We start from the raw sequence: 20,772 nt of genomic DNA, 5'->3' as shown, positions 1-20,772 counted from the left end.
GGACGGACGGACGGACGGACGGACGGATGGATGGAATTCAGAGTAGAATTTCAGAAAAGAGGTTTGTCAGTCTCACTCTTAATCTGGAAGTTTCTTCCTCTTACATTACCACTGTTTGCTTGTTTGGTCACCTGAAGGACTACACACAAAAAGTGCTGAGTCACTCTGCACCACAGTGAGTGAAGAGAGTGGGTATGGATGAAGGGAAAACCATTAAATCTTCATGTAGATCCAGTTAAAGGATCATGTCCAGGATTGTTTTTTTAACTTAAACATTTTGAGATTCTTCAACACATTCATCAATTTCTTTGTATGTTGATTTGGTGCAGATCCAGATGATCATGTGTAGCTCAAAGACACGTGTAGGATTGTTTGGCCTTGGTGGAGGTATACCACCAGTTGACTGCAAACCAGATGACAAATGCTGTATTAACAGTGAGCCTGAGCAGTCCTGCCTGAAAATATTTCAATGACGTATAGTAACAAGCATCTACTAACCCATTACGTTAACAGACAGATGAAAACAACTTTGTTACACACACCCCTGTATGGACAGAGCCTTTGAGACTTAAGTTCTGTTTGTACAGAATAACTAAAAGCAAAGCAGATCCTAAAGCTCAGCTGTCACCAGCTGCAAGGTGAAAGAGACAAGTGTCCTTAGGATGGATCATAAAAAAGAGGACATGAAAAACAACAACGTACAAAGCTTTCAGGTCGGTGTGTGTGAGACTTCAGCAAAGACAGGTTTACCTCTATATGGTTGGGAAGGGTGTTGACAAACTTAAACCCAGGTATCCTCTTGTCGCTGCACACCACGCCCACGTCTTCAGAGTGTTTGCAGTCTGAGACACCGATCCCATTGGACGGACACAGGGCCAAGGTTTTTTCTTTGCCGGTGCAGTGGAGATTGTCGAACCAGATGGGCCCTGATGGGACAAAGGAGAAATTCATCAGCGCTTCCACGGGGAGAGATTTTCCCCTTAAGTAGGTGAAACAAAGGAAAAATAAATTTCTTCTGAAGGCGAGGCTGCTCCCTCCATCACTGGAATATCTACCATGAATGATTATCCCAATTGATATTACATCTATGTCATAAATTGAAAAATTATACACGCAGGTTACATCAGGGATAAGTCTGCCAGTATTGGCTTTGTAGGAAAATAATCTGACATAATACATGATTTTATTCTGAGGAATATGATGCTGTTTCTTGAATTAAGGCGAGACACTACAGCCAAAAACACTGTTTTTTCATGCACTGATCAATTTTGAGATTTTTTTATTTTATTATTTTATTTTTCTTCCTTAACATGTCTTCTTTCAGACAAGTCAAAAGAAATGGTAGACTAGAAATCCACATTAAGGTGGTTATTTTTTCTTCATTTTGTCTCTTTCGTCAGAAGATTTCTCCTAAATTCACCAAAAGTTAACAGCTACTGTGACATACAGTACGTATTGTATCTGTTGTCTGACCCATGTCATGTCAAGTACCATTGTGTCTCTCTCTCCTGAACAATTATGTAAGCTCCAAAATGTTTTTCCTTCGTATCTGCAACCAATCGTAAAAGTACGATTTACATTAAAGGCTAGGGAGGCAGCTTTTTTTTGACAGTATTAGGCAAAAACTTACACACTAACCTTGGGGATAATGTAAATGAAGTGATGTGAAAAAAGATCAGACGTCTGCGTCTCCCCTAGGCTCTGTTTTCAGCCTGCAAAGAATCTACCCGTGACGGTTGATTTTGACCAATCACAGAGCAGCAGCCCTTATTCGTATTATTTGGACGTTTTAAAACGTAAGAAAGAGACGTTTTTTCTCTACTCGCTGCTCTGGCTGAGGGGATGAGAACCGTGTGGACTCAACTCAAAGCTTTTTTCTAGATTTCTGCCTCCCTTTCCTTTAACAATCTATGGAATTTTACAGTACAAGTCTTTAGCCGCGTTTCCACCGCAGGAGTTCCTGGTAAAAGGAGGGGGTAGGAACCTTTACAGGAACCGTCCTCTCGCTCAGACCACTCGGTGGCCGTGTCTCCACTGCAGACAGGACCCACCGGGCTCTTATGGCGATGTGCAACAGTTTCGATCATCGCGCGGTCATTGTGCTGCGGGTTTTTTTATGTTTTTACTGTTCTTGTTGTTGTTTTTTTCTGGCAGTATAGACGCTTTCTAAAAAGAAAAGGGGGGGTTTTAATTGCCGTCTCGATAGTCACGTAATCCCGTGATCGTGTACTGTATTTATCACACTTTTTTTTTTTAACCAGGACACTGCTACTCTGAGTTATTCTCTCTTTTTTCCGGCTGTCTCGCGTTTTTAGTAACGTTGGATTTTTAAAATGCAGCTTATTTCGGGGCTTTCTCTTAGCGTCACATCCTGCTTTGAGTCTGACCAATCAGCACAGAGTAAATCTCAAGCCCCACCGGGACATTTTCAGGGCCGATCTGAGTACCTACCCCCAGGCAGGGACTCCGTTCGGCCCCGTAAAGGTTCCTGTGAACGGCCCTGTGGGGGAGGTTCCTACTGTGGAGACACGCACCAACGGTCCCGGCCCTGTAAAATTACCCCGAAGTTCCTGCAGTGGAAACGCGCCTTTTAAAAGACATTTTCTCAAAATGAGTTTTTCCTCAGACTCTGAGGCTGAAATCTCCACTTCAGCAGCACTTACAGACACCAAACCTTCCAATTTTATTCCTGTCTATATTCTGAAGGTTTTTCCAGAGGGGATTGTTGATATATCATTCAAAGCCTGATTTATACAGCATTTTATCCCTAAAAACATGGAGGAATTTGATTTTTTTTAGGGCCGGTGACAGTATTTTCTCATTTACAGAGTGATAAAAAGAGATATCCACAATCCCCTCTGTAAAAACTTCTGACTCTAATATGTCAACAAATAAAACAAGAATTTTGTTCAGATTTCGGTTCTGGAAATGTATGCAAATTAACGCATATTTCATTAGATATTGCCTCATTTACATATTTAAACATAAAATTTGACAAAACTTGTAATACAAAAAAAAATATTTATCTTAAACATAGGAAGTTTCTTGGTGATATCTGTTAGTTTAAATGTTTACCCTATTCACCTGTAGTGTCCCCCATTTGTTTCCTTGTTTCAAGAGGAACAACACAGAGGTAACACTGCTTTACTTCACCCACCATCTCCTTTTCCATATTTGGAGGATGGAGACCAGGAGACGGCCTCCAGGTAGCCCAGCTCTCTGCACACCACCTGAGCAGCGTGGATGGTGAAGTCGTCGTCACAGACCGTTCCCCATTGACCGTTGTAGAAAACCTCCACGCGGCCCTCGTTGTGTTTCCTCTTATCTCCCGCCAATCGCAGCTGGATCCTGGGCGTGTCCGGGGCCAGCTGCGGGGCCGTGTACTGCTCCTGCTCCGGGTCTGGGTAACCAGGCGGGTAGCCCAGGTGCTCGTACTGGGCTAGGGTCAGCTTTAACAGCACTAACAGAGCGACGGTGCAGCGGGGCAGGTGGTGGGTGGTCGGCATTTTGGTTGGCACTGTTGGAAAAGATAAAAAAAAAAAAGAAGAGCGGTCATTAAAATTCCTTGGCAGCCACGTCTCAGATGTTTGTTGACAATGGTGGTTTCTGTTTATTAGATAAGAATCAGACTGAAGAACAAGGCTGGAGGGAAAACTGTTTAGGCCATTCTAAAATAACTCCTCAACCAAAACACAAGCCGTCAATATCTCGGAACTACCCAAAACAGAGATAGAACCGTATAATTCTAAGCTCATGCAATGCACCCTGTGCCCTAATTAGCATATCCATCCACTAACAGCATCACATAACTGCTGAGAAAAATTATATAATTATATAATGCAGTAGTATCAGTGGTTTTCCTGCTTGTTCTCCAGTTACGGTACTGTTAATTAGCCAGAAAGTGCATCTTCCCCGCATATGACAGTTGATGTGTCATTATTGAAACGTCTGAGGGATGATGAAGAAGAAGAATTGCTTTAGGAAAAAGCTGTGATGGAACAGAAGTGAAGCTCACCACCAAAAGCCACTTCTGCAGTCACTATTTTTTTTAGTTGTGTGTGTTTTTAAAATGGCTTTAAAACCTGAGAGCAGGCTGGAGAACAGAGCTGAAGCCATCATCTCCCTCCTGCAGTCTCCACCTGCTGCTCCACCTGTACCAGGCATGGCCACAGGAGAAAACCCACCAATCTGTTTCATACCGAGAGGAACAAGGTCGTCGGTTCCTCTGGCTCAGAATACGACTGTGGCTCTGGTGACTCAAAACGTGTCCGGCTGTATTTTGCCGATACGGTTACTGGATGAAGTCACGTTTCCTTGTTGGCATGAAGCTAAGTGACGGGGTGTGGAACTGTTCCTGACGCCAGGTGTTGTTTTAGTGCCTACAGCCATCACACCTCCAGAGGGGAGAATACTGATTACTTTTTCCACATGTTTGAAACTGTTGGTCCATGTCTGCAAGATGTGAGAAGTTATGTCGGGGTAATGTAGAGTGAGCAGGTTGCTATATAGAGAAGTATATAGCTGTAAAGTAGCGCCGTTAGTAATGCCGTTTATTTTAACGCTGTTATTCCCATCACTGTGGACCAGTGCAATAATGTTAGTTAACATGTGGGCGTCAATATGCTAACGTGCAAACGCTTCCTTCACTGCCCCCATGTGTCCAACAGAGTTAGTCAGTAATAGCAGCTTTAAAGGGATAGTTCAACATTTTGGCAAATTCGCCTATTGCCATAATCCCTATGGGAGTAGGTTCATTAGGTGAAATGGTCGGAGATATTTTGGACATTACCACTGCACTGCTCGACCGTTTATTTCTGTAAAGAAATCATCACAACAAGGAAAACGTGTTTGTTTCTGTGGCGGGGAGAGCAGGCGCTTTGCGATCGGATAGTAATGTCTTTCCAGGATCTTTCAGAGTTAGGCTATCTGAGGTGAGTGATTACGCAAAAACACAAAGTTTATACTATTTAAACTGTTAACTATATGAGTTCAGTGGTGTGTCATAAGGATTCCAGTCATGTACCATAGATATTTGATTGTGTTTGTTGTGGTTGGAAGAATTGCCCCCATAGGTTAGCATTGTCACTATCCCTAGCGCCGTCTAGCCATGGTGTAACTCCAGTTTGTCTGCATCAATTTTACTCGCGTTTTTTGCTCCCCCCAACACCGGGTGACCGGAATTCCCCTTTAATTGTCGGTGCAAGGCAAGCTGTTCAGCTGATCAGCGGTGTAGAGACGCAAGCTGCTTAGCTAACGCAACGGTACTTTCACCTTTCCTTCATCAAACTCATCAAATACACAATCCAACAACTCCAAAACGCTCTTGTGGACAAGCCTCTGCCCAGCCGATCTAACAACAGCTTGCAGACTATAGGGATTATGGCAATAGGTCAATTTGCCAAAATGCTTAACTATCCCTTTAAAGTTACAATCCACCATTGTTTATCTTCTTGCAATGTTTGTGGTGTCTTATATGATTGAACTTACACATTATATATATGTTTTATACTGTTTAATCGAATTGCATACTGTAATCAAATGTAAAACACATTACTCAACACCAGTAATGGTTTTTAAATTGTTTCCATTAGCTTTGGATTCAGTTATCACTCAATAGATGATATAAAGCAGCATTAGCTTATGTGAAGCAGTGGCACAGTGATTCCAGTCACTGTGCATTGAGAAGTGATCATTTATGTTCAGATGAGGAATCCAAGAAGAGCTGGACTGGAGGTTGAAACAGGCACCTGCAGCTATCAGAGAGGTAATGATATATGGCTGGAGCACGGCTCCTACCTTTAAACAGAAAGGATAAATCACAATCCACATTGAAGGACCGATATAACCAAGAGTTTATGTGTCTGTGCACACAACTAAAATGCCCCAGTGACTCGTCAACAGCTGCGTTTCCACAAACCAATCAAATGTTAAACGCTACAAAATTTTCTGCTTTTGCGTGAAAAACATCTGGCAGATCATCCTTCTACTTTCCTCTCATTGTAACGTGGCAGTGGGTTACACAAGCTCGAAACAACACACACATTACACAATGAACAGACGGAATGAAGCCCCTCCGCCTCTGGCTCTGAGTTCAGTGTGTGTCGAGCCCAAACAGTTATCATTTGAGAAAAAAACATGAACAAATCCAAGGTTCAGCTGAGGCAGATGCATAAAGAAGTGAGAGATGTTTCTAATTTCAAGCTTAGAAAACAAACGGGCTGGCCGAGCATGAGGACTTGGACGAGGCTGCAGTCACTTATAGAGAAGTGTGATCCATCACAACAGCATATCCAGGATGTTCTGGCCCCTCTTCCCTTCAACCCCCTCACAAAATGTCAAGAACTTCACTGATCCAGAAACACATGAAACCCGAAACATCTGCTGCCTTTCGCCCTCAGAAACGGAAATGAATGGCTCTTTAAGAACTGCATTATCTTAATGTCAGCACTGCTGTGTTTTCAGAAAGGTTGGAAGGTCTTCTTTGCGGCCCTGCATGCTTTTCACCTTCGTGGAAGTCAGACATGTCCCACCTGCTGCTGGAGGGGGGATCTGCACTGGCTGAAAAGGTCAAAATGTCAGTTTGTAAGAATGTCAACTGCTTCTCCTCCTGCCCTTTTTTCTGAAGCGCTCCACCGGCAGCTCCTCTGCACACCGACACAAAGGCAAGGTTCAGATTTAAAAAGCACCAAAGAGCTGACGTTTCCTCTGTACCATGGCGCCCGGCCTTCCACACCACCAACACCTTTTAAAATCATTCCACCCAATAAAAGAAAAACAGAAGGGCCTCATTCATATGAGGAGAAAGCTGCAACATATGTAGATGCAATAAAAATGCCTTCTGATGATTTAACTTTATCATTATTAGTTAATGTGTCAGATCTATTTGATGTTACATCATAAATTACCTGAGAGTATACTGAGGCTTAAAGTCAAAAAGGCCAAAGTAAGAAAGTTAATAAGTAAACTAGAGAATGCATTTCCTGAAGTGTGAATGCTGAAAGCTGAAGAAATTGCTGAACCAATCTTGAAGAGATGAAACAATATAAGAGTATGAAATGGTTGGAAATTATTTGAATTGTTTAAGATACTTCTTGAATACATACATAGTGACAAAGTGTCTGACCAATCCTTCAAAAGCAAAATTAATTTAAAGTATTAGTATTGCAACTATAGCCTATAAAAAAGATGAAAAACCAGTCAAATCGTTTGTATTTTTTTCTTGACTGATCTTCTGATGATGAACCAGTAGATGAAGCTCTTCGTGCCATGCATTCAAGTTGGTAAGACAAAGACTGCAACACAACACATTTCAAAAAGACACCATGTGGCAAATCAAACTGTTATGGAGCCAATAAAGGCCAAAGCTGAAGACCATGAAACCACTGCAGCAACATCACAGCACATTAAAAACATCATTAGCTCCTGCTCCTTCCCACTGGAAGTCTCAGCAGCAACAACAACACAACACTAAAAGCTCTATAGCTGGTAACAACTTACTTCTCTCAGCTCGGGACAGTCCCCTCTCACTGGGAGCTCCTGCAGGCTGCGCTCCCTCTCAGGCTCAATGCAGCTCACTGTGATCAGACCAAAGCCCAAACTCAGCTGTTTTTTTTTTTTTTTCTTTTTTTCTTCCTCTCCTCTCTCCTTCTCTCTAAACTTTCACTCCCTCTCATGCAAATCAGATCCAGGCTTTGGACGACCCCGAGCTGCGCTGGCCCCGCCCCACCGCCGCCCACCTTTACGATGACCTCACCGGAGATGGCCCGGGACGTGGAAACAGCGAGTCTCGCTTCAGGCTTCAACACACAGCGCTGAGAGTTATGAAAAGTTGCAATGGTGCCTTCAAAGAGTGTCGGAAAAAATGCGAGGAAAAAAACGGTCAAATCAAGGAAACCAGAAAAAAAACAGGGCAGTAGAGCAACTAGACCAGTAGTGTTGGGATGGATCCAGAGCAACTAGACCAGTAGTGTTGGGATGGATCCAGAGCAACTAGACCAGTAGTGTTGGGATGGATCCAGCCCACTCGCAGTAAGTTAATTTGCAGCTGTTCTGTGTATTCTTGTATATATTTCACCATCTTCACTCCCATTGTGTTTTTGCTGCAGTGTGCAACAATACAGCTCTAAATACACACTGCCAAACAACTTCAATTGCTCAATTAGTGGAGACCAAAGATATAAATGAATATATGAATGTTGCTCATGTAAAGGGGGTACTATTTGCTGCCATGCATGTTTTCTAGTTTAAATAACACCCACGCTCAGAAAGGCAATGATTTGTTTCCAAATAAATAAATAAATTCAGTTATTGCAGGTTGATATTTTTTGCTTTGTTCATAGGTCTCAACTAAACCTAAATAGCAAACAATATTTCACTTATTTTACACCCTAATGAATATTTCACTGCCACTAATTAGCTGCTGTTAACAAGCAAGAGCAGGTCTTATGGCTCTAATGGTTTATTGAGTTGATTCCCCGTCCAAAATTACAAATGAACACGCTTCAGGGCCATTTTGCTTCAAACTGCAAAGCTGTACATTACATTACATTATATTACATACAGTCACAGTCTCATAAAGCAATGAAACAACTTATTATTTATAATGAACAGTTCTGAGCATGTGTTTTCCCTTTCATCTTTGCTTTTGTTTCTTTATCTAAGCCCAAAATGCAGGCTCCGATATAATTCTAATGCTTAGTAATATTAATGGTAGGTTTCATCACTCATCACTGGAAAGGAAACAAAGAAAAAGTATTGTCTTTTGTTCTCCTTTAAATTGTAGCTTTGTAACCTCAAAATTAATTAACAAGCAGACATTGTGACTATGCTTTGTTGGATTTTCAAGTGCTTTTCGGCTGGAAGATGATAATTAAGCTGGAGTGTCTTCTTATTTTGGCTCCTGTCTCTCTCTCTCTTTTTTTTCTTTTTTTTTTTTAAAGGAATGAGAGTCACAGAGCGACACTGTGCCTCAAAATGAAGAGGAACAAATGTCCAACAGACGTGGAGTCTAATTCACTTACTGTGAATCACACATGGTTCCATAAACAAGCATAATTAATGATAATAACACATGAAATTATAACACACCTCCACACTCCCCTGACACCAATTTGTTCCCATTCTGAGAGAACATGAAGGCAGCTCTGAGCTGGGATGAGTAGGAGGACATTTACCTGTCAAGCTGCTCTTCATCTGACAGTCTGTGAAAGCAAAGTACCTGCTGTTAATGACATGTCATTTAACATGACAGGAGTGCAGTGTATAGGGCTTAACCTCAAGTGTTTCTACTGGACTTGGCAAGACTCTGCTGCCCCCTTGTGTTCATCTGATGAGGACATTCTGCCTGTGCGGCTCAGTTTGACCGAGCACACACCGCATGCAACTAATAAACTGGTGTTTTTTCAGTCTTAGTGTTAGGTCACCTTCTCTTCCCAGATTTCTCGCTGAGAACATAAACCAGACGACTCGTTAGTGCAGTGTGTGTTTGTGTGTTTGTGTGTGTTTGTGTGCGTGTGTTGACAAGACAGCTGCGATGGTTTGAACCAGCGCAAACCAGATCAAGACCACAGAACAGTTAGAGCACATGTTGCTGAAATCTTCTGACATCCTGGTGAATATGAAAGTTTCAGATGGATTACAAGAGAGTCTGCTTTTCTTTGCAGTGTTGGTCTGGCCTCTGTTGTGTGGCAGGGCTCCACATGCCTTTCATAACACCGGTTTCTGAAGCATTTATAGCTTATATAGTCTTTTTACAGCACCTGATGATCATGTCAGAGATGGACAGAGTACTCGACCCCAGTACTTGAGTAAGAGTAAAAAAGTACTTGCTTTTAAAGGTACTTAAGTATCCAAAAGTACATGCTTTTAAATTTACTTTAGGTAAAAGTAAGAGTAAGAGTAAATTTCTTATTTTTCACATCAATGAATTACTCAATTTTTTCCAAATTAAATTAATTTAACTCTTGTTTCTGAGAATTAACTCTTTGAAACCACCTGCAATGATGTGCTTGCTTTTAGAGCCACAATGTTATATAAAGCCTGCAGAAACACCTAAACAAATAAAATGAATGGGATCATAAGAGGACAGCAATTGTCATTTTCACGTTTTACACCCCCCAGACCCTCCACACAGATCAGGCAAGGCATTTTCTATCTCCCCCTCACTGAGGGGATATGACTTTGTGCACAATTCAATGCTGTATTTCAATGTTGTATTGTCGCGGTATAGTTTTGAGTTGACAAACGCAGTCTAGAGCGTGGCTACTTTGGCGGTACCCTTATGGGGAGGGATGACGTATTTCTGCTTTTACGTAGATCCCAGTGGAGAGCGTGCACTGTGATAGGTTTCCTTCTTTGACAAACACAGCTTGTGTCCAATAGTATTTTAGAAAAATGACTTACACTTTTCAGCCTTCCTAGAAATTAATATTAATTAATTATTTAAGAAATTAATTAAATATTTGTCTTGGAAATGTATTCAAGTAAGAGTAATACGTACCAAAGAAATCTAATACTCAAGTAAAGTACAAATCCTCTGAATACTTAAGTACAGTACTCAAGTAAATTTACTCCGTTACTGTCCACCACTGATCATGTGCTCCACAGCCGTCACCCACAGCCACTACAGCACTACAGAGTGGAGACTGTCTCATTTGTTACCTGCACCTGCCTCCTTTTTGATCCGTGTTGTATTAACACCCTTCATCTCCCTCTCTTTCCTGTTCAGCACAGCTGAGTTTGAAGTCTACCCCACACCTTGGCCAATTCACTTTCACTGACATTCACATATAATCGCGATCATCATGGCAGCTTATGGTGAGGGTTTTGTCGCCTGCACTGGTCCACTTATCTTATGCCTAAACGTTTCCTTTTATGTGTATTCAACTCACATCGGCCTTAAGAAAACCCTTAACAGGGAAAAACCAGGAGAAACCTCAGGGTGAGAGACAGAGGATGCATCCATGGGCAGACAACATGCAAATTAATAGATGGACAAAAAAACAGTTTACAACACGGAATATGGAATAATATGGGAATTGTTCAGTCAAAGAGGAGCTGATGAAGGCAGCTCCTGGTGGGCAGGCTGGGGGGGAGCAGAGGAAAGAAGGTGCAGAAGGGATGGAGGATGGAGGGGGAATGAAGAACTAATATTTAAAGGGAGAATGGGAAATATGTGATAAACAATTTCTGAATTTAGAGAAGGAAGATGGAAGAAATAGTAAACAGTACAATAACTGGGACCACGTCATTTGCTTAATCTAGAAAAACCACTCAGTTAACCCTTTTGGTCTAAGACAAAAAGGTCCACTAGATATGGCTATACAGCAGACAACATTTGTTATTGGGCTGTTGACATGAAATTTTCACCAGATGTCAGTAACAACCCAAGCCAAAACATACCAAAAAAATCAATACTTGTTCCCTGTAATAAGTACACAGGGAACAAGTATTGAACACATCAAGAAAAGGAGGAGGTGCAGAAAGGAATGAAAGACAAAAAAAGCAGCTGGAATCTGTCAGTGTTTGGAAAGTCCTCCTGTCTCCCATCAACATCAGCTGCTTTATCCCAATTGATGCCTATGAAAGGGTTTGTCATCACCAACACAAGAGGCATCTCATGATGGGTCAAAGCAAAGAGCTCTCTCCAGACCTTAAAGGGATAGTTCAACATTTTGGCAAATTTATGGCCCGTTGCCATAATCCCTATAGTCATAGCAGTAGGTTCGTTACCTTTAATTGTCGGTGCAACGGCGGAGCAGAGCCGTGAGCTGCTCAGAGCTACGCTACGGAGGCTAATGGGATTTCTTGGTTTCCCTCATCAAACTCAACAAATACACAATGTAACAACTCCAAAACGCTCTGGTGGACAAGTTCTGACCTGCACATTCACCATGCTATGAGATAATAACGGAACGTTACGAGACAGAGTTGTTTTAGAGGTAAATGCAGAGATCGCTTGCCAAAAAACTGCCCCTGACGGAAATGCGCATCAGCAGTTTTGCATGAATTTACTTCGAAAACAACTCTGTCTCGTAACGTTACGTTATTATCTCATAGCGTGGTGAATGTGCAGGTCACAACTTGTACACAAGAGTGTTTTGGATATAGGGATTATGGCAATGGGCCAGTTTGCCAAAATGTTGAACTATCCCTTTAACCTGTTTCTAAACCTCTGAATGCACTGTGGTCCATCACTGTAGAGCGGCCACGACCAGGCGCTCCTGCAAGATTTCTGACAAAGTCAAAAGAAAACTCAGAAGAGTCGTCCAAGAGCCAACTGGAGCACTCACAGAGAGCTACACAGACCTGGAACTAGCAGGTACAGGTGATTAAAAAAACCCAAAACAATGAGAAATGCACTCAACCAACATAGCCTAGCACACTCACCATGCAACACTGTTGGCACGTTCAATACTTACTTTCCCTGCTGTAATTGTAAATAGATAAACTTGTCATTTTGCTCTATTAGTCTGCACTAAATAACTTGCAGAAAAGTGAAAACTCCAAAGAAAAACCAGAGCGAGATGTGATATTACACTGAGACGTGTAAAGAGCGAAGAGGGACCTATTTAAGAAACATTCAGAATCATCACATTATGAATCATCCTCACACCCTGCGCTTCACAGCAAAGCTCCAAAGCTTCTCTTGTTTGATGTTTTCCATCAGAAAGGCCGTTCTGAATCTCTACACCTGTCGTGCAGCCTGTGAGACATCTGTTGTGTTTCTGTGCTTTCACCTTCACAATCCTGTTGAACTCTGCGATGCACACGCTCTCTGCGGACTTCCCCTGGGTGCTTCTCTACTTCTTGTTTAGTGGCTTTGGCAAACAAAGCAACTTCAGTAAAAATACTGTTATTGTGGGCGACCATGACACCTGGACAACCTGTCTGTGGTGGACCACTGGGGTCCGGGAAGGGAATCACACCTGCGACCACAGTCTATAGGTTCATGTTCTCTTACTATTCTTAACTGCACCTCTGGGAGTGGAGGGAAATGTTACAATGAGAAGATGTGAGCTGAAATGCAGCAAATCTCGCAAGTGAAAATCATTTCTCAGTATGTATGTATGTGTAAAAATGCCACTCTGCCTAACTCACTGAAAGATATGCAAAGCCTGACTGTTCACTTTCAGTGTAGTTTGGCTGAGAATAGAAAAGCTGTTCCTGTAGTTCTTAAAGGGATAGTTCAACATTTTGGCGAATTTGCCTACTGCCATAATCCCTATAGTCATAGGGGTAGGTTCATTACAGCTAATTGTCAGTGCATGTCGTTTTGCGATCAGTGGGGCAGAGGCGCGAGCTGCTCAGCTGACACAATGGAGGTGAACGGTACAGGTCCCCTGTCCATTCATCAAACTCATCAAATACACAATCCAACAACTCCAACACGCTCTAATGGACAAGTTGTGACTTGCACATTCACCACAATATGAAATACTTACTGTGACCGCCTGTCAGGTACAATTGGAAGCTCCTCCGTATTGTATCAGATGATTTTAGTTACTGTATATTATATGAACAAAGAGAAAGGATGTTCATGTAATATTGTCAGACACTTCTGTTTTGTTTTCTTATATTACATAACAGCGTCGCTTATTTCCCTCTTTTTATAAATTGCAAATTGTTCCTGTCTTGTTCCCCATCATCATGTTTTCTTCCACTGAATTTACTGTTAAGAGGAACCAGTAAAGTTTGTCACTGGTGCTGTTTGACCTGATAGTGATGCAGGATTAAAGGTCAGGGCTGGTGACCTCCTATGCACTGTGCCAAACTGTGTGGTAATCCATGAGACTTTCACTCTCAGCCTAAAAATTTAGAGAAACAGACAAGAGACAAGGGGGAGGGGCCAGTGTCAGTGTCTGTGAAATGTAACTACGTAAAAATAACAATATATGGATGACATTTTAAAACAAAATCAGTTAAAAAGTGCTCTGGGAACGCAATATTTGGCCTCCATATTATTTATGGGCTCTGAAGTGGGCTGCAAACTTTTTGAGATTTTCAGGTGGGCCCTGAGTTGGAAAAGGTACAGTCTGCACACTTGTGATGTTTCTTTGACTGTTGATATTTTCCTTTACTCTGATTTCAAGTTATTTTAAACAGACAGGAGTTGTGCCACATTAAAGAGGAACTATGTGGGGTTTTTACAGCTTCGGAGTAATTGTGATGGTTAAAAAGATGACATGTAACTTGTTACAGGGAGAATGGAGGCTCTTTGCCTTCCACCTAGCGTCATCTTGCAAGATCGGAGCCTCTGACCCGGTGTCCCAGCTCTCATCTCGGTAGTACCACGACACAAATGCGCCCCGTAACCTGTAATCGCTTGTGTTTGAGAGATAAGACTACACAAATATCGTAACATCGTATATGATAACTAACATTATCCCACCTATCCACCTCCTCTATCAATTGTTTTCTTGCCGGCTTCGTTGAAAACAAATGCACATGGCTGAGAGGAGGGTTAGCAAAACAGAGGAAAAGCGACTTGCATAGTTGCCCTTTAACTTCTAGGAGTAAACTTTTATTGTGAAAGCACTTTGAACTTGTGTCTCGTTCAAAGCTCTTTCATCAGACTGTAGTTAAAAAACCCTGGCGGATAATGTCCCTGGACTTAGTTTGACTTTTACTGCATGATGCAAGAATTTATAGACAAATATGTCACTTTTCTCATGAAACACATTTTAATTGTTCTTTGGGCAAAAAGGCACTCTTAAATATAAGTTCAAATAAATATTTACATGCAGATCATCTTTACACAGTGCAGGTGAGGACTTGCAGACATTTCCAGGCTAGTTCAACAGTTGATTTTGCATGGCTGGGTGTCATGGATGTAGTTTGGGAATTCCCTTCCTTCATTCATTTTCTTCTTGAAGCAATGGCTGTGGAAGAGTACATAAAGGCTGTAATACTTTGTAAAAATGACATCCTCCAGTCTCATTGAATGCACATCGGCTGCACTGATCTCACCGTGTAAGCCAGCTCCTCGGGCCGAGAGTCCGGCCGCTGCCACTCGTGTTGGGATAAAATCTTCAGGACGACCAAACCGAAGGCTACGATCAGAACTCCTAATGAATTTGCTAACAACGCCTCCGTTGGAAGTTTAGAGTACGGCTGTGTTCCATTGGTGGTTCCTTTACTGTGAAAAAAAACAATCAGTTGGAGATTGTCTCTCTGAAATTAAATAATTCATAAAAAAGTAACAGAGAAAACGACACTTACAGGACGAAGAAGAGTTTCTCGTTAATTCCAGAGATGCAGGCAGCGATGCTGAGCCACAGGATGCTGCCTCCCATCCACACATGGACGGGTTTTAGGAGTACTCGTAGTGATACGGGGGAGCAGGGCAGGAGGAAGCCGGCCACGCCCACCACCCACTGGACGGACACATGAATGGAAAGTGAGGACACAAGGGAAACAACATTTGCACTCAAATAATTCTGTCCTTGCATTTCAACCTGTGTACCTGAACGGCAAAAAGAGCTGTAGCAGCAATACCAATCCAGCTGTGCAAAGAGTAGAGGTTGGGGATGTTGTTGGCATTGTGAAAGTCAAACACGGCGCAAAGTCCCACGATGGACAGCACCAGGGCGAGGAGCATCAGCGCAGCGTGAAGGAGCTTCCAGGGGAGTTTATTCTGACCCCAGGTCAGGGGGATGCGGTACAACACAGCTCCTGCAGAGGACCAATGGAAAACATATGGGCTTTTGTCTGGCAGGAAAGGTGCTAATGTACTGAAGCGGATTGCATTCACTTGAAAAAGAATATTTTTTTCTGCTTTTCTGAGTAGTTAATTTTTCCCCTTGTTTTTTCAGAGTAATTTCTTTTCCTATTTTCTGAGTAACATTTTTTTTCTGTTTTTCGGAGGAATATTTTTTTCAAACTTAACAAGATTTCAAAATCCTGCGAGAAACTTCCCCCTTCAAGTAACATTTAACTGCTGCGGTCAAGTCAGCCTCCACTTCATGGTTTCTGATGTAGCACCTTTATTTTGAAGTCAGTCCTACGTTACTTAGGTGGGAGCCTCTCGCGGGATTTTGAAATCTCATAAAGTCAGAAAAAAAAATTACCCCAAAAAACTGCATGAAATTACTCAGAAAAACAGAAAAATAATTTCTCAGAAAAACAAAAAAATCAATTACTCTGAAAAACAGGAACAACTATGAATTACCCCGAAAAACAGAGCTTTTTAATTTTCAAGTGAATGCAATACGCTTCCGTACTAATGAATTGCATTATGGGAAACAAAGGATATACTGTAGTATTACAGAGTTTGACTCGCGCCAGGGACTATAGAATTTGAGCTATTTGCTGCATGCTCGTCTTTGTGAAAAGTGAAAAAGCGATGTGATACACCCTGGTCATGGATAAACTACATTTCCTTTCAACTGTGTATTTCAGAATTGGAAAGACAACTTAAAGATAAAACAGGTGAAGTCAGGAGAAGAAGTGGACCGGTTTTTTTTTTTAAAGGCAGTTAAAAAGATAGTAAAGCAGTTCACTACCTGTCTTTGTCCATATCTTCCTAAAATGATGTCTACGTGATTATTTTAAATGAACCGTGACTTTCAGTGACTGCTTCATTAGAATAACAGGTATGCTAAGATTACACTGTATTTCATTACTAAAGAAGAGTCTGAAAAACATACAGTTATATCTGTAGCTGACTTGCGACCGATCAGGTGTGCATTGATTTGAATCAACCGCGATGTCTACACAGGCCATCAAACAGCTGGCACAATCATAACATTTTCTCACCTTAAGTTTATTTTCCTCTCGCACAGATGGTGCAAATGAAACTGCAGCTGCTGCTCTGAGAACATGCTGCTTTCACTTACATTTATGATGGTGGAACATAATATGGAGGTTACTGCTGTCCACTGACTTCATATCATATAAACTATAACTTGATAAATATTATATTCACATTTTTCATGTTGATGTGCTATTATTGTGTTGTTTTTTTATTTTGTTTTATCAAATAATTCTTGATTCACAATCTCTGTGGCACTAGTTGGGTGAACAGTTTCACTTCTAAAGTATGTACATTTGTGCATAAGAAATAAATATAAAACTCTTGTAAACTTGTATTAAAAAAATCAGTGTGTTTCTGTTTCGTTTAGTCTGAACACTTTTGACACTGTTAAATGTTGCGATGGACAGCGACAGTCATCATGACACAGTGTATTTACACCTAATGAGGTGAAGGAATTTAGCTCATTCATGCATTCAGGAGAAAACATTACTTCTTCACACATTCATATGCAAATATTAGCAGCACAGTTCTCCACAATCTGATGAGATTATCTGCTCGTAGGGGAAATGTAGCAGAAGCGTGAACTTCCCGAGACTGTAATGGTGCTCACATGAATGAGAAGCCATCATCACAGTAAAATGTCCAGAACACTGCGCTGTATGAAAAAGGCACAGTTACAGTTCATTGCTGAAACTCTTTTCTTTTCATTTTACTTTATTCCAGAAGAATACTGTCACTCACAAAGATGTGGAATCTAAAGCAACAAAACAGTCACTGTGGACATTACCTCACATCTATGTTACTGCGATGATGCATCAAATTATAGACCGGGTCTGTATGAAACCTAAAGTGTGTAATTACCTAAACACTGTCTGGCTGTCAGAAGGGAGGAACAGAAGTGAGAAACAGAAATGAAACTCTGTGATCCAAATTTAAAAATTAAAAAAAAAAAAAAAAAAAGTCTCTCACCGATGCCGTACACCACCACCAGACCTGTGACCATCAGCACCGGGTGCCAGTTGAACTGCCTGGCCTTGCCGTCCCAGGCGAACCCGCCGCGCCACTGACTGTTCCAGAAGAACACGCACACCACGCAGGCCAGGCCCAGAGCCAGACACAGCAGGTAGCATATGTAGAAGATCATTATGGACCTCATCCTGGACCCGTCTGTGGGCTGAATACAGTAAAATAGTACAATCAGAACAGAAGGACAGCAGGGGCAGTGTGGTGGTTAGACTGACAGTGACAGTGCTGTGTGCTGATCCAATCCTAACATGAGTTAGTCACCACCTACAGTATTACAAAACTCTGCAAATTATGTACAGAGCCACAAACAGGGACCTTCCGCATAACTTACAAGGTTTTTTCATAGACAGAGAAGTGACACACAATCTGAGAGGAAATATGCTATTTAGGCAGAGTAGAGTGAGAACTACGCTAAAATCCTTTTCTATCTCAGTCACTGGTGTCAAACAGTGGAACGAAATAGATGATGAGGTTAAAAAATCAAGAAACGTGTGGGCTTTTAAAAAAGAAATACGAAACTCTATTCTAGACAATTATAAATTGATTTAAACCCAGAGAAAGGAGTTTAACATTATTCTGGACTGGCTGTCTGGAGTCCAGATCGCAGCTCTGCTGTTGTATCACGTAGCCTATGCTAAGAGAGAAAAATTGTGATGAAATTAATGTATTCTGAATGGTAATCGGGGCGGGACCTGATAAGCTTTATGCTTCTCCCGTTTTCCCTTTCGGTCATGTTGCTTGTATTGTGTAACTGAAATTGTGTGTGATGAAGTCTGATTCAATTAACATGTCCAAAATAAATAAATAAATAAATTAATTAATTAATGAATTACACACCGGGCTGGTCAAAGCAGGTCTTACAGGTTTTAAGGACCACTCATATTTAAAATATCAATGTCTACATTTTAACATTTTGTTGGGAAAAGGCTAAATGGAAACTAGATGTCCCACCAGATCAAATGTGTTGATGGTGTCCTAACAGTTTTTAACTTTAATCCTTTTTAGCTCCTTCCCCCTGTCCCTCACCATTGTAAATAAGAATTTATTCTCAATGACTCATCCGGTTAAATAAAAATAAAAAATTAAATAGAATCTAGGCTAGTTTTAACACTTGCACATTCACCAAATCAGGACATGGTCCAATCAGCCTCTGCAGTGGATAAAGCTGCAGCTACCAGTCAAAATTCCAATTCCAATATATCTGAATTACAAGATAAAGTCCTACTCAAGTTAAGCAATCACAAATAAATTGCAATAGAAATAGGTGTGCAGCTCTTAAATTTTGACTTTTCTCTCAAAGTGAAAATCGTACCACATGTTTTTTTAGTCAGAAATGCGTTGTGATCTTACCTTGTCCACAGCTGCAGTAAAACTGAAAGCACTTCCTACTCTACTACACTGAATATAACTCCAAATCACAACTCTGTCTAATGATTCCTCCTCGTCAATCATTGACCGATATTCTTACTGCTATTTGCTCTCACTTCGTGTTTCTCTGGTTCAGCTGAGGTCTCACTTCCACATTTGTCTGTTTCAAGGTGGCCGAGGGGGAAGCAGTCTGAGGTGGAGGTGGAGGTGGAGCAGCTGGGAGATGAGGGGCCTCCCCGCTGCATCTGCTGCCTCTAGATAAGATGGAAATAGTAAAAAAAGACTAAGTAAGTAGGAGTGTGATGTTCAGCAGTTCACCGTTTCCTCTCAAACTAATGACAATGTCAGATTTTTAGGGAATATTTAAGTAGTGTGAACACAAAGGTTTTAGTAGCCTATGTGATGAAGTTATCTGGAGTGAACTCATGACACAACAGACAGGCTCTCATGCTGCGTTCGAGACATCTGGGAATTCGGATTTTTCCGACCTCCTCAAAGTGCACCCGAACGTCACCTCATATCGCAGCTCCCGCTCAGGAAAGAAATCTACCCCGACTGCCAAAATAGCAACATTAAAACGTCATGAAACATAGGTAGCCTACAATATTTACTTATGGTAAACAACACACCTAGCCTACTAGCGTTGTGGAACACAGCAAATTCACGTTTCTCTTTGAATGATCTGTTTCGTTATTTTAAAACGTTTCCTTTTTGTGCCCTTTGTAATGTAATGTTTTAATGCCTTGCGTGAAGCACTTTGAATGCAAAGTTTTCCCCGGTCAGCCATGTTTTTGGTTACTCTGGCCGCTGGCGTGCTGCCTGAACGCTTTGAAGTCGGAAATCGGAGTTTTCAACTGGGAGATTCTGAGTTCCGAGTTGTCTCGAACGCAGCATCATTTCAACACTGGCGTAGCTCTGACGCACCGGCTAACAATACTATACAATTACCTGGCGACCCCTGTCTACGTTAAAAATAAAATAAAAACACAGTTAGTAAACCGAATGACAGAGTGTCGACAGTAGGCTAACTGTAGTCACGTCGCGGTCGACGCGTTTCCTCGCTTTCAGTAATGTGACCTTAACTGCGCGGAGTTTTAAATGAAGCCTTGTAAAGTTGTCCTTATCATAGCTGCACAACAAACACGTTGGAAGTTGACGTTTTGAAAACGCGCGTGGACGTCCTAGCCTACCTCATTTAGAAACACTCCACATCTAAAAAGTCGCAACGTCCAGAAAAGGAGCTGCGTTCACAAACACAACACCTTCATATCAGGAAGAGGTTATTTACCAAACCAATTTCCTTGTGGGCGCCGCAATACCTTGTGGGAAATGTGGTTCTTATCATTACCCCTGAAGTTCGGCAAGCACGGCGTCCTATTAGCCTATCCACGGTTAATTATTATTCATAATTTAATAATTATGCAACTCACTTGAATGATACAAAGTTGCGCTCTGTATGTGTGTGAACAGTTTAGAGAGAAGGGCTCTTTGAAACTCTGAAAGCAATAAGCAATAACACACACCCAATATCAAAATACACAATAAAATAAATGAAATTAACCCCAAAATTCAAAATCAATATACAAACATGGACCTCTACTATTTGAAAATCCAGGCTAAGTGAC

At 41.5% G+C, this 20,772-nt stretch overlaps 2 protein-coding genes across 6 annotated transcripts in view; both read right to left on the bottom strand.

The window, feature by feature from the left end:
• Positions 1-3,517, bottom strand: part of loxl2b (lysyl oxidase-like 2b) — a 64,949-nt gene extending 61,432 nt beyond the window's left edge. The window contains exons 1-2 of the mRNA XM_085787648.1: positions 3,158-3,517; positions 751-926 (exon numbers count right to left, since the gene is read on the bottom strand). Coding sequence (XP_085643774.1) covers positions 751-926; positions 3,158-3,506 — 525 coding nt within the window. The 5' untranslated portion in view covers positions 3,507-3,517. The remainder of the gene's footprint in view (positions 1-750; positions 927-3,157) is intronic.
• Positions 3,518-14,658: 11,141 nt separating this feature from the next.
• Positions 14,659-20,455, bottom strand: cyb561a3a (cytochrome b561 family, member A3a). 5 transcript variants are annotated; one of them, XM_085787642.1, is made up of 7 exons: positions 20,338-20,455; positions 19,264-19,401; positions 17,723-17,927; positions 15,464-15,672; positions 15,220-15,374; positions 14,968-15,136; positions 14,659-14,879 (listed from the first exon to the last, which is right to left on the bottom strand). In XM_085787642.1, the coding sequence occupies exons 2-7, from the start codon at positions 19,390-19,392 to the stop codon at positions 14,853-14,855; spliced, it is 894 nt and encodes a 297-aa protein (XP_085643768.1). In that variant the 5' UTR covers positions 19,393-19,401; positions 20,338-20,455; the 3' UTR covers positions 14,659-14,852. The 5 variants fall into 5 exon arrangements, with proteins under 5 accessions (XP_085643768.1, XP_085643770.1, XP_085643769.1 ...); XM_085787644.1 differs by having other exon boundaries at positions 19,264-19,399; positions 20,436-20,443; XM_085787643.1 differs by having other exon boundaries at positions 19,264-19,399; positions 20,292-20,400.
• Between the last annotated feature and the right edge of the window lie 317 nt (positions 20,456-20,772).

The sequence above is a fragment of the Trachurus japonicus genome, chromosome 9 (assembly GCF_045865225.1).
Source record: "Trachurus japonicus isolate A0001 chromosome 9, Traja_1.0".
In the NCBI taxonomy this organism is placed as follows: Eukaryota; Metazoa; Chordata; class Actinopteri; order Carangiformes; family Carangidae; genus Trachurus; species Trachurus japonicus.
This window is presented reverse-complemented; position numbering and strand designations above follow the sequence as displayed.

What these genes read in the sequence shown, in the direction of transcription:
- cyb561a3a (XM_085787642.1), bottom strand. Translation starts at nt 19,392, where the DNA reads ATGCAGCGGGGAGGCCCCTCATCTCCCAGCTGCTCCACCTCCACCTCC. An exon ending in CAGCTCTTTTTGCCGTTCAG is followed by an intron (nt 15,375 to 15,463) that starts GTACACAGGTTG and finishes GTGTCCGTCCAG; the next exon opens with TGGGTGGTGGGCGTGGCCGG. An exon ending in CCGAGGAGCTGGCTTACACG is followed by an intron (nt 14,880 to 14,967) that starts GTGAGATCAGTG and finishes ACTCTTCCACAG; the next exon opens with CCATTGCTTCAAGAAGAAAA.